This window comes from Brienomyrus brachyistius, chromosome 1 (assembly GCF_023856365.1).
Source record: "Brienomyrus brachyistius isolate T26 chromosome 1, BBRACH_0.4, whole genome shotgun sequence".
NCBI classification, from domain to species: Eukaryota; Metazoa; Chordata; class Actinopteri; order Osteoglossiformes; family Mormyridae; genus Brienomyrus; species Brienomyrus brachyistius.
In genome coordinates this window covers 1,965,969-1,982,441 of record NC_064533.1, presented here as the reverse complement: position 1 = coordinate 1,982,441, position 16,473 = coordinate 1,965,969, and the positions used below count along the sequence as shown (strand labels likewise).

The following is a 16,473-nucleotide window of genomic DNA, read 5'->3' as shown; positions in this document are numbered from 1 at the left end:
GGAATTTAAATTTGAAATTAAGATCAGACTTAATGACAATTACAGCTGCACCCAGTTGTTCTTGACAACATCTCCATTTAATCATGACGGTAATTATGCTTTTCAAGACCTAGTGGAAGAATTCTCCATTATACCTTGGAGTTGCTTCTGGAAACAGCTTCTCACAGTTTTGCATGTCTTGCAGTGCTCAGGTTTTGAAGTTGATATTATGCTTCACAATGACTGTAGATGCTACATTTGTGGTGGGTCACCCTGGGAGAGAGAATGGTTCTTGCATAGCAGAACTAGTGTGCCAAAGAACATCTGGACATGTGGAATTATTGTGCAGAACATGAGCACAGGAGATATAGGGAAGGGCGATGTGCGGTTGACTAAATGAGTTACATAATTATTCAACGAGAATCCAAATGAGTGGCCAACAGCTTTATCTCCTAAGTATAAGCATAGTTAGTCAAGGGCAGGTCTACAGTGACTTTCCTCTGATGTGTGCCTCAAGAGTTTCAAGGAGATCTCAAAAGAGATCTCTGTTTACAAGTACTGAACAAAATGGTTTAATGGATCTTCCAGCTGACATATAAAACAAACTTTTTAAAATAGATTTAAAACCACATGGCTGAATTACTCAGCAAACTTAGACCAGATGAAACTATACTTTTAATGTTGGAAGTGAAAGCTGCACTGACTGTACTTCATTTGCAAAGTTGAAATAAATGCATCAGAGAATAGCAAATAAATCAGCAAAATGATCAAACATTTTTAAAGGGTAGTCAGCCTACAGCATACTGAAGGGCTGTGTTACACAGGAATGACCACGGGTGTGTTGGGGAGCTCACTCGCTATCCGGGGCGAGCAGCTCAGCCCAGCGTAGCACTGGCAGGTGAAGTGATCGGAGAAGTAGGTGAGGTCAGAGAGGGTGGGAATGCCCACCGCCACGTACTTCCCGTTGGATTTTCGGACAGAGAAGCCGGCAGGATTCAGGTGCAGGTAGACGTCAGAGTTGTAGTCCTTCCGGATGCAGCGCCCGTTACCCTGGCAGAGTGACTCGCTGCAGAGCCTGGAAGCTGCCGTCACATTGGCGATGTAGGGGTTCAGGGTGGAGGTCAGGTAGGAGGATAAGGCCTCACATGACGCCTACAAGGATGGAACGTGCTTGTGTGATATAGACAAATGATCTGTGACTGAGTGTGAAGATCTCAGATATGAAGGAGGGCTTAAAGGGGCCATAGAATGTTTTTTTCCAAATAATAATTAATACTATATTTATCCCTGAGAGGAAATTCTCTTCATGCCTCCCACAAACTACTGGCTGTGAAGGGCAGCTACCCACAGCAGAAAAATGGTTGAAAAATGTCCAAAAGTGATTTTACATGCCCATGTACATCCCTGGCCCTAGAATAAAACAAGCTGTTTTACCTTATTTCGTGGGCTCATTAATAGATTATTGAGCTCTGCTCTGGCTGGTTTATAGAGTGGCATTGCGACGCTTCACACAGATTCACCATTGCTAATGGTGAGGTGAAACATGGAGTACTTATGCATCCAACCGTATATGTTTGAGCCTGTAATGGTGGAGGAATCAGATGCCGATGAACAGCCAGTTGCCCAGAGGTAGCAAATGAACACTTCTGAGTGGTATGTTTTGTCATTAATGTTTCCTGGAACAATTCACTGTGTGTAACTGTAATAGCGCTGCTTCAGACTTGGTAGAATTTTAGCATAATCATAACTTTGTTTTCAAACTTGTAACAAGAATATTGTTTTTTTTTTTTTTTTGTATTTGACGCAGCAAATGATTTTATAATGCTAGCTTTATACATGCAAGTTTCATCAAATACTCTAAACAGCAAGATAAGCAGCTTGTAAATGTGTTATGTGTAATGAATTTGGAATTCTGCTTTTCTTTTACTGCACTATTGGTTAGATATTTGTTTAGCTAATCAAAAGTAGGCTACGAGAAGCACAGAAGTGTCTGTTCAATGTCAGTATCATAGACTTCATAATGTTGTTTAATATTCCCCTACTAAACCGGGGTACATTTTCCCAAAGCCATAGTTGCTAGCAACATTAGCAACTTCCATAGTTAGAACCATGTAAGTGAACGGTTCCAGCTATGTAAGTTGCTAAGGGGAGCTTCTGGGAATGGTACCCCTGAGCTGTTAAAGATGAACATCAGCCATGCCTGATGACAGTTTGATTCCTTGGGAAGGGCTATTGCCGACATCCCCATCATAGCCTCAAACAGCAGACTTATACATGCAGCCTGACATTTTTGTTGTTGCTCGCTTCATCCACCAGGATACCTGCACAACTGCTGGAGTCCAAACGCGCATGTACATTGAGCTTAAAAAGGGGCTGGCATATGTTATGTTTGGGGGTGTTACGTAACAGATTAGGAATTTTAAAATAGCCCATTTCAATCCTGTCTTTTATATGTTCAGGAATTATATTTGAAAGAGTGAATGACTATGTTTGAGATTCATGGTATGTCATTTCCATGTACCGAACTCTTTTTTAGCTATGCTGAGGTTAAGCCACATTTCCATTCTATGGCACCTTTAAGCACTGTTATGGCAGACGCTTCATTCTCATTACTGTTTTACTGCAGATTTCTCATTTCGTAGGAAAGACGGAATTTAAAATGTCAGTAGCACATTTTGTGCATAGCAGTCAATTTTTTAACCTTAATCATTTAGTGTGTCCCTGCCGCAAACATGCAGATGACATGTGTTGCATGGGAATATACCTTGTCTTCAAAGTCCGTAGTGCCCCCCCAGAGCACTGAACCCGAGGCCCCTACAGCTGCATTCTCCCCCAGGGTGTGGACCAGGTCCTCCTGGAGATGGTGACACAGACAGGGGAGTAAGACAGCACCTGAAATCCCTCTGCCTTGATACCCAGACCTCCCTCTCCCCAGCTGCCTCTAGCAGCTCTTCAGGGGGGATGCCGCGGCGTTCCCAGGCCAGCCGAGAGATATAATCCCTCCAGCGCGTCCTGGGTCTGCCCCAGGGCCTTCTCTCTGTGTCATTCCCGGCCCCCTGATTATCCACGTGTGCCTCCCCGATCATGCCCAGCTGTTTCCTATTATTTCTCCATGTCTTGTGTATATCAGGCCGCGTCTTCCTCAGTCGAGTGTCTGTCATTAACATTGTGATGTCTTGTTATACCCGTAGCCGTCTCCCCTTTAATAAATCCCCAGTTTTCCCCGTATTTTTCCTGCCTGCCTCGTCCTTCCCTGCATCCTGCCCGCATGTCTACCCGTCCTTACCCGCAGTTCATAACACTCTGGAATACCTCAGCTGTTCTACACTCTCCCGGATATCTGAACTTCCCATCCTATCTCTGAGGGAGAGCCCAGATATCCTGCGGAGAAACCTCATTTTGGCTGCCTGTATCCGTGATTCTTTCGGTCACTACCCACAGCTCATGACCATAGGCGAGGGTAGGAATGAAGATGGACCAATAGATCGAGAGCCTTGCTTTCAGGCTCAGTTTGTTTTTGGCCATGATGAACCAGTTAAGCGCTTGCAAAACTGCAGACACCACACCGATCCATCTGTCCAGCTCTTGATGTCTTCTACCCACACTCGTGAACAAGACCCCAAGATACTTAAACTCCTCCACTTGAGGCAGTACCTCCTCCCTGACCTGAAGAGGGCAATCCACCCATTTCTAGCTGAGAACCGTGGTCTCAGACTTGGAGATGCTAATCCTCATCCCACCACTTTGCACTCGGCTGAGAACTGCCCTTGAGCACTCTGGAGGTCCCCAGCAGATGAAGCCAACAGGACCATGTCATCCGCAAAAAGCAACAAAGCAATCCTGATGCCACCAAACTGGACACCCGCAACACCCTGGCTGCACCTAGAAATCCTGTCCATAAATATTATGAACAGGACCGGTGACAAAGTGCCCAACACGCACTGGGAACAACTTACTACCGACAATGCGGATCAAGCTTCTGCTCCGTTCATATAGGGACCGAATCACCCGGAGTTGCGGGCCCAAACCCCATACTCCCAAAGCATCCCCCACAGAGCACTTTGGGGAACCCGGTCATAAATCTTCTCCAAGTCCACAAAAAACATGTAGACTGGATGAGCAACCTCCCAGGTTCCCTCCAGTACCCTCGCAAAGGTATAAAGCTGGTCCAGTGTTCCACGGTCAGGACGAAAACCACATTGTTCCTCCTGAATCCAAGATTCTACTATCAATCTCACCCTCCTCTCCAGTACCCCGGAATAGACTTTCCTAGGAAGGCTGAGAAGTGTGATTCCCCTGTAGTTGGAACACATTTTCCAGTCCCCTTTTTTAAATAAGGGGACCACTACCCCAGTCTGCTAATCCACCGGTACTGTCCCTGACCTCCACGCCCTGTTGAGATGGCATGTCAGCCATGACAGCCCCACAACATCCAGAGCCTTCAGGTAGTCCGGACGAATCTCATCCGCTCCTGGGGCCCGGCCACTCTTTAACCACCCTAGCAACCTCAGCCTCAGTGATGGGCAAGTCCACCCCATCCCTCTCGGGCCCTGTGTCTCGCAGGCAATATGCATAGATGTATCTGAAGCAGGGTTCAGGAGGTCCTCAAAGTATTCCTTCCACCTCCGGATGAGGTCAACAGCACCCCCCCATCGTAAACAGTAGGAGCCAGGAGCTGCTTCCCCTTCCTAATACTCCAGACGGTTTGCCAGAACCTTTTTGAGGCCGACTGAAAGCACTTTCCATGGTCTCACTAAACTCCTCCCATGCCGGGTTTTTGCTTCCGTAGCTGCCTGAGCTGCATTCCACCTGGCTTGCCTGTACCTGCTAGCTGCCTCTGGAGACCCCTAGGCTAATAATTCCCGGTAGGCCTCCTTATTCTGCTTGACAGCCCCCTCACCTCTGGTGTCCACTATCAGGTGCAGGGGTTACCTCCACGACTGGTACCGACCACCCTGCAGCCACAGCTCCATACATTTCACATTGGAGGTCTGCAACAATGTCCATTTAGACTAAATGTCCCCAACCTACCCCGGTACGCAGTTGGAGTTCTCCCGGAGGTGTGAGTTGAAGATGTGGTGAACTGGAGCCTCTGCTAGATGTTCCCAGCAGACCCTCACTATGCACTTGGGGCTGCCAGGTCTGACCGGCTTCCTCCCCTGCCATCTTAACCAGCTCACTACCAGGTGGTGATCAGTTGACAGCTCTGCCCCCTCTTCACCAGAGTGTCCAAGACAGAAGGCCACCGATCAGCTGATACGAATATAAAATCGATCATTGACCTGCAGACCCGGGTATGTTTGTACATGTCACCTTATATAAACCTTATGCTTGAACATGGTGTTCGTTATTGACAAACTATGCATGGCACAGAACACCACTTGGGTTCCGATCAAGGAGTACATTCCTCCCAATCGCCCCCCTCCAGGCTACACTGTCATTGCCCATGTGAGTGTTGAAGTCCCCCAAGAAAACGATGAAATCTGTGGTCCAAGAAGGCTCGGTACTTCAAACTATCATTTGATGCATAGGCGCAGATGACAGTCAGAGACTTCTCCCCGACCTGAAGGCGCAGGGAGGCAGCCCTCTCGTTCACTGGGGTAAACTCCGATGTTAATGCACCAAGCTGTGGGGCCACCAGTAGCCCTACCGCAGCCCAGTGTCACGCATCTGCTGCGCATCTAGGCAGTATCTCAGCACAAGCTGAGGTTCCTTCCCCACCAGAGAGGTGACGTTCCATGTCCCAAAAGCCAGTTTTGTCAGCTGGGGAGCAGTTCGCCAGGGCCTCCCTTGGGTGCCACCCAATCCACAAAGCACTGAACCCCTGACATTCCCCTTGCGGGTGGTGGGCCCACCTGGGGATGGTCCTGTGTGACTCCTTCGGGCTGGACCCGGCCAGGTCCCATAGGCCAAAGCCCGGCCACCAGGCATTCTCCAACGGGCCCTTCCCCCAGGCCTAGCTCCAGGGTGGGGCCCCAGTGATCCTAGTCCAGGCTAGGGTAACGAGACTATAATTGTGAGAGCTATAATTCTCTTTCTTCAGGGGTGTTTTGGATTGCTCTTCATCTGGCCCCTTACCTGGGACCTTTTTGCCTTCGGAGACCCTACCAGGCGCAGTTGCCCCCGACAACCTAGCCCCCACGGTAGCTAGGCATGCAAAGGCACTCAAAGCCCTCCACTACGATATGGTGGAAATAGAAGGAGAGGAAAGGCAGCACACGGGAGCTTAATTATATCCAGTTTATACGATGATCCAGGATGTGATGTACTCACCACACTCAAGAATTTGCTAGCTTGATTGGTAAAGACAGGACGGGTGTAGACGTAGATGGGGACATTGAAGGGGTGCTTAGGCAGGCTGGCCACCCTCATGGCCTCATGAACTTGGTTGCGGACGTACAGAGCGGCCTTGTGGGTGTTGGCCAGACTGGTCGCTAGGTAGACGGATGGGTAGAGGGCCGTGCTCGTCTGCCACAGCCACAGGAGCTGGTCGTTCTCTGCCTGTGCCCATGTTGGGCACATACCTGTGTATTCAGCCTCTTCCCACACATCATTGTAACATTCAGGGAAGAGATAGAAGCCCCAGAGGTAATTGGGCCTCATACTGATCCCTAGACTCATTGTGTCCTCCATGAAGTTTCTAGCAGCTGTCTGGAATTGCTCCTTGGCCACAGGCTCAGCTTGAGATGGGGAAAGTGAGGGGTCAAGCTGATGGGCATAGTCAATAGACAACGTGCGGTAGATAGTCTTAGAGTTCCAGTTTCTGTCCCACAGGGGGCGCCAGGCCTCCCAGTCAATGACAGCCAGACCAGGAGAAGTTTCTGAAGGCATATAGTGGGCAACGTCCCACTGGGCGATATCCAAGCTGGCTGTCAGGTTGCCCTTCTGTGGGATGCCTCCATTGATCTCCTTATTGGTGGCTTCGTCCACAAATGGGTACAAGCCTAGGCGGTTGGTGTAGAACAGGAAGAGGAACTGGTCAGGAACAGCCTCTGGGGTGGTAACGGCCTGGAATGGCGAGGTGTCCAGCGGGATGTTGTTCTGCTTGCAAACAGGAGTTGGCATGTTCCATATGACGCCGTAAGGGTATCCCTCAAACAGCGGGGTGGCGGTAGGAGGATAGGGGAGCTCGGCATGAATGCTGCCCACTAAAGATATCAGAAGAAGGGGCAGCAGGAGAGGACTGGATCCCTTCATCCAGATGATAAAATCCATGGCTTTTGCTGTGTAAGTAACAAATATATAACGTATTAATTTACATTCACCATTTCTCATACAGGTTCAGTGTATCTGAGTGTAAAAATACTTATAAATAAACTGGGGATGTATGTTTGAATTGTTGTTATATTATTGCCTAGCAAACTGACTCCATGGCTTCTATTGATAATATCCACCATGCAGAGACAGACTATTTAGACTGCAGTATCTGAAAATCACTGTATTACACAGATCCTGTGACTACAGGGATCGCTTGACTACAATGATATCCTTTCAAATATCTATCAAATAGTCTGTCTACCATGGCGCGGCCATGTCCAGATGCCTTACTGATTGTTTCGCTTAGACTGTACTTTTATTTAGTGTTTTACCTAGTTTTTTTATCGGTTTTTACGCAAGTGAAATAACTAGTTTAGTTGACATCGGAAATCAGGTTCCAAAGTTTATTTTAGAAGTTTTTAAACTCGATCTGTCGTGCCCGACTGAAACCCTGCAAGGTACGAAAGAAAACAATAGTCAGATACACAACCCCCTGAGATGCAGAACAAAGAAACACCACAGGTCACACAGCGACGTCCAGAACTGACTGAGGAAACATGCACATCGCCCTCCACTGCCCAGTGTCTTGCTTGCCAACGTCCAATTTCTGGGAAATAAACTAGATGATGCCAGAGCGAGGTTGAAGTTCCAGGGCGACTCAAGGCACTGCAACATTTTATGTTTCACCACAACGTGGCTGACCCCCCTGGTACTGGACCTAGCGGCTACTCCGTCGGACTCCTCTGTGTTTCGCATGGACAGAACGGTGGAGGCAAACAAATGTAAGGGTGGAGGAGTCTGTTTCATGGTGAACACTACGTGGTGTCTCCATTCTATCGCGCTCCTGCTCGCCGCATCTGGAATATTTGACCATCAAATGTCGTTCATTTTATCTCCCCTGAGAGTTCAGCTCGGTCATTACAATGGCAGTGTACATCCCACGTCAAACAGACATGGCTTTGTCTCAACTACATGATGTGCTTAGTGTGACTCAAAACAAACACCGGGATGCAGTCCTCATTGTAGTGGGGGACTTTAATAAAGCACAACTCAGACAAGTCATGCAGAACTTTTACCAACATGTCGCGTGTCCGACTAGGGGTGCTAACTTTCTAAACCACTGCTACACTCCGTTTAAACTAGCTTATAAAGCCGTGTTACAGCTCACATTCGGTAAATCCGATCACTCTGCCATTTTTCTCATAGTGGAATGTAAACAAAAACTCCTCCAGTAAGCCGCGGCCTTGAGGGAGGTAAAGCGCTGGTCCACCCAATCAGAAGCCACGCTGCAGCTGACGTCGACAAGTTTGCGGGCGTAGCATTAAGCTTTATTAGCACGCTTGCTAACCACATCGTCCCCACGGCAACAGTAAAGACGTTCGCTAACCAGAAACCGTAGGTAGATGCAACCATCCCGAGGCTGTGAACGTCCGTACCACTACGTACAACGCAGGACTCACCACCGGTGGTATGAGCGCTTACAAAGTGGCATCGTATGGAGTATGGCACGCAGTGAGATTAGCAAAACAACACTACAGCGAACGCATCCATAAACACTTTTATCAGGGCAACATGCGCATTCTGTGACATGGACTGCGAACAGTCATGGATTTTAAAGGCAAAACCATCACGGCTCCAAGCGTCATCTCTGCTTTTGCCAACGAACATAGCGCGTTCTACAACCAGTTCGAGGCTAATCATGCTAGCGATAGCGGAGCTCGACGTGCAGAGGGCGTGGCAGTGCATCTACATCAGGAAAGCACCGGGACCGGACGGCATCTCTGGACTCCTGCTGTGCTGCTGTGTCGACCAGCTGACCAGAGTCTTTACCTCCATCTTCAATGAGTCTCTGACTCAGCCTGTGGTCCCAACCTGCTTTAAAGGATCCACCATTGTTCCAGTCCCCAAGAACAGCAAGTCCTCATGCCTAAATGATTACCGGCCAGTGCACTTACATCAGTGGTCATGAAGGTTTTTGAGAGACTTTATTATTGCCTCCCTCCCACTCTCCACAGACCCACTCCAGTTTGCCTATCGCCCCAATCGATCCACAGACGATGCCATCTCTCACCTCCTGCACACCACCCTCAGCCACGTGGACAAGAAGCAAGGGAACTATATAAGACTGTTGTTCATTGACTACAGCTCAGCGTTCAACACCATAGTCCCTCACAGACTGTTTACTAAGCTGCGGGAGCTAGAACTGCACAGCCACCTGTGCGCCTGGATCCACAACTTCCTCACAGGCAGACCGCAGGTACTGAGAGTAGGTGGCTGTGTCTCCAACTCCATCACACTTAACAGAGGTGCACCTCAAGGAGCCCACTGGTCTATATGCTCTACACCAAAGACTGCGAGGCCATACACAGCTCCAACTCCATCATCAAATTTGCTGACGACACAGTAGTGCTGGGCCTCATCTCCAACGACGACGAGGCAGGCTACAAGGAGCTGGTGGTGGACTTCAGCAGGAGGAAGGAGCGCTCCTACTCCCCCCTCTACATCAACAGGGCTGCAGTGGAGCGAGTGAGCAGTTTCAGATACCTGGGCGTTCGCATCAGTGAGGACCAGACATGGACAGAACACACCCAGAGCCAGAGCAGCCAGGCGAGGCAGCGTCTCTAACATCTGAGACAGCTGAGAAGGTTTAATCTCTCCTGTGATCCTGAAGTCGTTCTACTCCGATGCTGTGGAAAATATCCTGACCCAGAACATCACGTCTTGGTATGGAAATAGCCGTGTCCAGGACTTAAAGCAGTGGATCTCAAACTCGGTCCACGGGAATCACTGCCCTGCTTGTTTTCCAGCTATCTCTGCCCTACACACTGCTGATTACCTGGATCAGGTGTGTTCAGTCAATCAGAAGCTGAAAGACAGCTGGGACTTGTGTGTGGGGCTGGGATAGCAGGAAAACAAGCAGGGCAGTGGGGACGGCTGGGACTTGTGTGTGGGGCAGGGATAGCAGAAAAACAAGCAGGGCAGTGGGGCCTGAGGACCAAGTTTGAGAACCACTAACCTAAAGGGACTGCAGAGGGTGATTTGGACAGCAGAGTGCTGCACCAGATCTGCTCTACCATTTCTGCAGGACATGTATATTAGGAGACGCGAGAGCAGAGCGATCAGGATCATCAAAGACTCGTTTCACCCCAGTAACTGTCTTTTCGAGCTGCTAAAATCCAGCTTCAGGAATATTATGGCAAAAATGGAGAGACTCAGGAGGAGCTTCTATCCTCATGCCATAAGACTTCTTAACCAGGACATGATACCACTACCTCTTAAAAATTATACAGCTGATGCATAAACTGCCATTATTTACACCCTGCTATCTACTTATTAAGGCATACAACTGCATTCACAACTGTGTATATACAACTGTGTGTATCTACTCTCATAGGTCAATGCACACTGCACTTTAAATACATTACTTATTTCTGTTCACAGTATATTGCACAACAATCATTTCATCTGTCACCACTTGCTGAATTACACATGTGTGCTGAATATGCCTTTTAATGCAACCCATGCATATCTTAGATATGCTGCTTTTACATGCACATTTACAGTCAACGTGCAGCCAGTTCTTCATGGTGCAACCTAAGATCCCTCTTTTTCTTATATTTTTCATCTTATATATTGTCTGCACTTTTTATATTTTTAACTATTGTAAATTATAACTTTAAATTGTTTACTCTTTACACAGTCTTTCGATCGCTCAGGGTTCATTTCATTACATGTTGTACTTCTTATAACTATGTATGTGACGAATAAAGAATTTTGAATCCTGTATGAGGATTTCAGGATATGATTTTCAAGAAGCATAGGTTTAAAGTTGCTCTTTTTAACACTAAAACCTTTAAACTAATTAACGAAGTACAGTATAGGTAGCTTTCATGTTGAGGCAAGATGAAATACTGTAAATTTCTGTAGTTCTCACCTGGGCTTCTTCAGCACTGCGTCCTGCTGAGGCGTTTATAGTGCAGAGCTAAGGTGACGTCTTTTATTTAAAGTCATATCAGGCCTTTATCGAGAAGCCCATCGTTATGCAAATACAATGCAAAGGTGCAAGATCAGCTATATTACGTCCTGTAAAGCCCCCTGTGGTGATGTTTACAAAGCGTGTGTCTTTCTGCATGTGTAATGGTTCTGTCTTGTACAGTCAGAACCAGGGATATGTCTTTCTGCAACTTGCTTCCCATAGTCCAAAAATGATTTGGTGCCTCCAATTCCCCGTAGCATTTCATTGTGTGTTCCCTGTGATTGGCTCAAATTTTTTTGCAACACTTTACTTCACCAGGCATAAATTAGTACTACACTACTATTTATTAACTAACCACAAACTAAGTCTTAGTTACATACTGATTTCATGTTAATTCATCATTAATGAAGTGTGACTCATGTTTTAGCTCAAGCAGTTACTATATGTTACTATATTTGTTAATGTTTGTTCTGTAAATGTTTGTGAACTACTGAAGGAAGAAGTCATGAATAACATGAACATGCATAGTTCAGCATAACATGAGGAATAATAAAGTTAAATACTGATCTCATATTTGTTCATCTGTAGTGAATCATGATGCATCTTTCATCCCAAGCAGTTACTATATTTGTTCCTATATCTGTTAATTGTGTAAACCTTCATGAACTACTTAGTAGTTTCTTCACATACACTATGGAGAAATGTTTTGGGACACCTGACCATTACGCCCATCTGTTATGACATCCCTAAATCCATAGGCATCAATATATTGTTGGTTTCCCCTTTGCAGCTATAACAGCTATCAGTCTCCTGGGAAGGCTGTCCACAAGATTTTGGAGTGTGTTTGCGGGAATTTTTGCCAATTCATCCAGAAGAGCATTTGTGAGGTCAGACACTGATGTTGGATGTGAAGGCCTGACTCACAGCCTCCATTCTAGTTTACCCCAAAGTTGTTCAATGGGGTTGAGGTCAGGGCTCTGTGTGGGCAAGACTAGTTTTTCCAGACCAAACCATGTCTTTATGGGTCTTGTGCACTGGGCCACAGACATGCTGGAACAGGAAAGGGCCTTCCCCAAACTGCTCCCAGGCAGTTGGAAGCATAGAATTGTCCAAAATGTCTTGGTATGTTGAAGCATTAGAGATTTCCTTCACTGGAATTAAGGGGCCTAGCCTAACTCCTGAAAAACAACCTGATACCATTATCTCTCCTCCAGCAAACTTTACAGTTGGCACAGTGCAGTCAGGCAGGTAACGTTCTCCTGGCATCCACCAAACCCAGACTCATGCATCAGACTGCCAGACAGAGAAGCGTGATTTGTCATGCGACAGAATACGCTTCCAAAGCTCCAGAGTCCAGTGGTGGTGTGTGTTAGAGAAATATGTACTTTTTTTATGGTCATTTTGCTAGATGCCATTTCATAGAAATAACACCCTGCAGCAGCTTTGTCATGCCCAGCTCGTCCGCTCCTAGTGTGTGCCACGCCCCCCTGATTACCCACGTGTTCTTCCCTGATTGTACCCAGCTGTGTCTAGTTACTTTGATCAGTCCTGTGTATTTCAGTCCGTGTCTTACCTGAGTCCTTTGTCTGTCATTGATGTTACCTAATGTTCGTCAATGCCTGTGTCTCGTCCCGCTCTACCCACTCCGTCTTCCCCAATTAAAGACCTGTTTTCCCCGTATCCCGCTGGTCTGCCTGCTCCTTGCTCACTCGCCTGCCCGACGATCGCCCGCTTCCAGCGTGATCGTGACATGCTTGATTTTAATTTAGCAATAACCCTTCTTAAGAACTGTCGCTTGAATATTTCCACCCCATACATGGTGATAATTAATGTTGAATGTCATTTGCATATCTTGTTTGTGTACCTCAATAAAAGATACTGCGAGGGGAGTTCCTCTTTCGAAGTTGGCTGAGTTCGACTGAGAGGCTGACACCTCGAAGTCAGGACCGGACTTCCCTTGCAGCAAGTAAAAAGTCGTTGCAGCTGTCCGTGTTGTTCTGTGTTCAGAGACTGGTTGGTTTCCAGCATATCTTTAGAAGAAGATAACCCTAACAGCGTGCTTCACACCACTCCAACCAACACTTGGCATCATGCTTGGTGACGTGAGGCTTGAATGCAGCCACTTGCCATGAAATCCCATTCCATGAAGCTAGTTTTTGTGCTCGAGTTAAAGTCAGAGGAAGTTTGGAACTCTGCAGTTACGGACTTATCACGGCATTGATGACTTTTACGCGCCTCAGCATTTGCAGTCCCACTCTGTTACTTTACGTGGTCTGTGACTTCGTGGCTCAGCTTCTGTTCTTCCAAAATGCTTCCACTTCACATTGTACAACGCTTGAATTCACTGAGCTCTTCTGAACAGCTCATTCTGTCACAGTCTGTAAACCTGACTGATTATGCTTCATTTTATACACCCATGGCAATGGATATGAATGAAACACAGCTGAATTCAATGATTAAGAGGTGTGTCCCAAAACTTTAGTCCATATAGTCTATACATTTGGTCATATAGTGTATTTATGAAGAGTGCAGTTACTTCCCCCATAAGTAGATCATTATTTAATTAAGATCCCCTTTCTCCCCATAATGATTTAATATCACTTAAAAATGCCACACGACCAAGGAGAGCCTCCCAGTGCTCTGATAGACTCATGTAAGATTGTAGCCCCAGCCAAGGTTACGTAATGCTAACAGTTCTGTGTAAATGTCAAACATAAGGGGAGGGCACATGGTGAAGGTCAAGTTCCTCAGCTCATTCTCACCCTGCTTTCACAAAGCATCCAGGTTTAAGGAGGCTATCAAGACCTGCTTGAGACAGAACAGAATGTCACAGACTCACATGGTATATAATTTTAGGTAAAAACCTGTAAACATTTCTCAGCCATTCACAGTGCTTCTAGTGGTCCGTACCAAAGTTAGTGATTTGTCTTTATTCTCTAATGTAATTCCCAATCATGATTTTTGTCACTATAGTGTGTGAAAGTCTTTGCGTGTTTCCAAAATCAGATATCGCACAGTACATACTAAATATTGTTAGAAGCCTACTACTCGGCCGTTAATGTTGTATGCACTTTATGTAAGTGCACTTGAATGCACTTGGACATGCTGCGGTCACCATCTCACGCGTTACCTGACCTGGATATGTACAAATGACATACTGTAGCTTGAACCCCAGGAAAGTTACTGTTAAAAACTATCAAAAAAATGCATATTGGAGTCTCCTCATCTAACTGATTATTTTATACTTTAAGGTTCCTTAAAGGTGACTTTACCTCAGACACAGCTGAATGAGGAGAGTTTTGTAAATGGAACTGATACGTCATTCTCAAACACTGATGTTCCCTCTTTCAAATATTAATCCCATATTTGACAAAGAAGGTGGTAAAACAGGCTGATTCAAAAATCCTGCGCTGTTACAGAAGTCTTAACTACCCCCTCAAATTTAACATACACCAGCACTTTCAAGCTCAATGAACCTGCACACCTGCAACGTATATTATCACTCTAGAGAGACATGTGTACAGTTTCCACAAGTGCACCAGGCAAGGAAAAATATATATACTGACAGCCATTGATGTAAGGTTATTTATGACCAGTACACTAAGAAGGTAAGTCCTTTTAGCAACTTACATACCTGGAACCTTGCAACTATGCTTTTCAAAAAGTACCTCAGTTTAACACAGGAGTAGTAAAGAACATTTACTGTGATACTGACAGTGAGATGAGGCTTCTTACTGTCGTCTGCTTTTGGTAAGCTAAACAAATATGTAGTCCTATCTAATTAAGAACAAAGAAAACCAAAAGTCCAAATTATTTGCAAACAAGACATCTCTAAGTTCCTCAGCTTGCTGTTTATACTGTAGTTCATGATAAAAATTGCATGTTGACTGAGATGCAAAAAATTATGGTGTTGTTGTTCCAATGCTAAAAAGAAAGTTATGACTTAGCTAATATTGTGCCTAAGTAGGAGTGGGAGTATTGCAGCTACATGTGGTAAAGTAGAAAGAGTACACTAACATAACGATAAAAAGTACTGCATATAGTATATACATAAACCAGTAACTTACTTGTTTAATTAGTATTATGTACTATACATAATTGTATGCACTAAACTTTTACACGACTGGCAGTGCAGTAGGCTTGTTTACGCCACAAACCTGAATAATGCGTTTGCAGGATGATGTCAATAGGAGATACTGTAGGAATTTTTCACCGCTGTTGTAAATGCGGCCCATTGTTAACCAAAATGTTATGTGGCACATGACTATAGATGTTGATTATGCGTGAGAATAATGAAAGGTTATGGGGTTGGGCGGATTGTGAGAATGTTGTTTTGTCTTCGGCCTTAGGCAAGAAGAGGATGTTGCATTGTGGGATTCCTTTTCTATCGAGGAATGGTCCTAATTGGGAAGAGTGGGTGCATCTGTTAGGCTTGTGAGGGAAGGAAGTCATGAAAACGGTGAACAGCAGATGAGCAGCTGGGAGGGGAGATTCCTGCTATCATCTGTTCTGTGATAGTTTACTGACACTTACTGTCATTATAGGAAATCTCAGGTACAACTGCATAGCCACTGTCAGAAGAAACAGCATGTAACAATAGAACAGTAGGTGATTAATCATGTAATGTTTGAATGTACTCAGTAAGAAGATTGGAGGTCAAATTTGGACATATTATATGGTAACCAATCGTGTTGAAGAAGGAGCACTCTGTCATGCTAATTTGCATCAACAGAAATATAGAAGGTTTCACCTGCCAATTCTGAGGTTCGGATTTAGTTATTTTTCTGTTTGGAGCTAAGATATAGGCGGGTTGTTTGTGTCATGACCTGCTCGTACGATCCTCATGTGTGCCACGCCCCCTCATTAACCCCGTGTGGAATCCCTACGTTCACCAGCTGTTCTACGTTTCCTGCCTTCAGTCTTGTGTATTTACTCCGCATTAAAATCTGTTTCCCCAGTACAGTCATTAACGTAGTTTTTCATATGCATGACTTTTTGCTACATAGCAAACAAGTATGCGATTTCAGACACCCAAATTCTTTGCAATATTAAAGACAAAATTGGTTTTAATCATAGAAGGCTTATTGCTATCACTGTGCTGGGTAGAATAGTACTTCCTCGAAATTCCATGATGCAGAGTGATGATGTTTGAACTCAACAAAGCACGACTGAAATTTATTTGCAAAGGAGAAATAAATGCATCAGAAAACAGCAAATGAATCAGCAAGATGATGAAACATTATTAAAGCATGGTGAGTCTA

The 16,473-nt window shown here is 45.6% G+C and overlaps 1 protein-coding gene across 1 annotated transcript; it reads right to left on the bottom strand.

The window, feature by feature from the left end:
* Window positions 1-774: 774 nt before the first annotated feature.
* Window positions 775-7,194, bottom strand: LOC125747419 (hyaluronidase-5-like). The gene is made up of 3 exons (XM_049022659.1): window positions 6,253-7,194; window positions 2,744-2,833; window positions 775-1,131 (listed from the first exon to the last, which is right to left on the bottom strand). Exons 1-3 carry the CDS (start codon window positions 7,192-7,194, stop codon window positions 796-798), a joined length of 1,368 nt encoding a protein of 455 aa, XP_048878616.1. The 3' UTR covers window positions 775-795.
* Between the last annotated feature and the right edge of the window lie 9,279 nt (window positions 7,195-16,473).

Excerpts from the sequence above, each read along its gene's own strand:
- LOC125747419 (XM_049022659.1), bottom strand. The coding sequence starts at position 7,194 with ATGGATTTTATCATCTGGATGAAGGGATCCAGTCCTCTCCTGCTGCCC. Across the intron at positions 2,834-6,252 it reads CTAGCAAATTCTTGAGTGTG|GAGGACCTGGTCCACACCCT; the intron begins GTGAGTACATCA and ends CACCATCTCCAG. Across the intron at positions 1,132-2,743 it reads CTACGGACTTTGAAGACAAG|GCGTCATGTGAGGCCTTATC; the intron begins GTATATTCCCAT and ends CCATCCTTGTAG.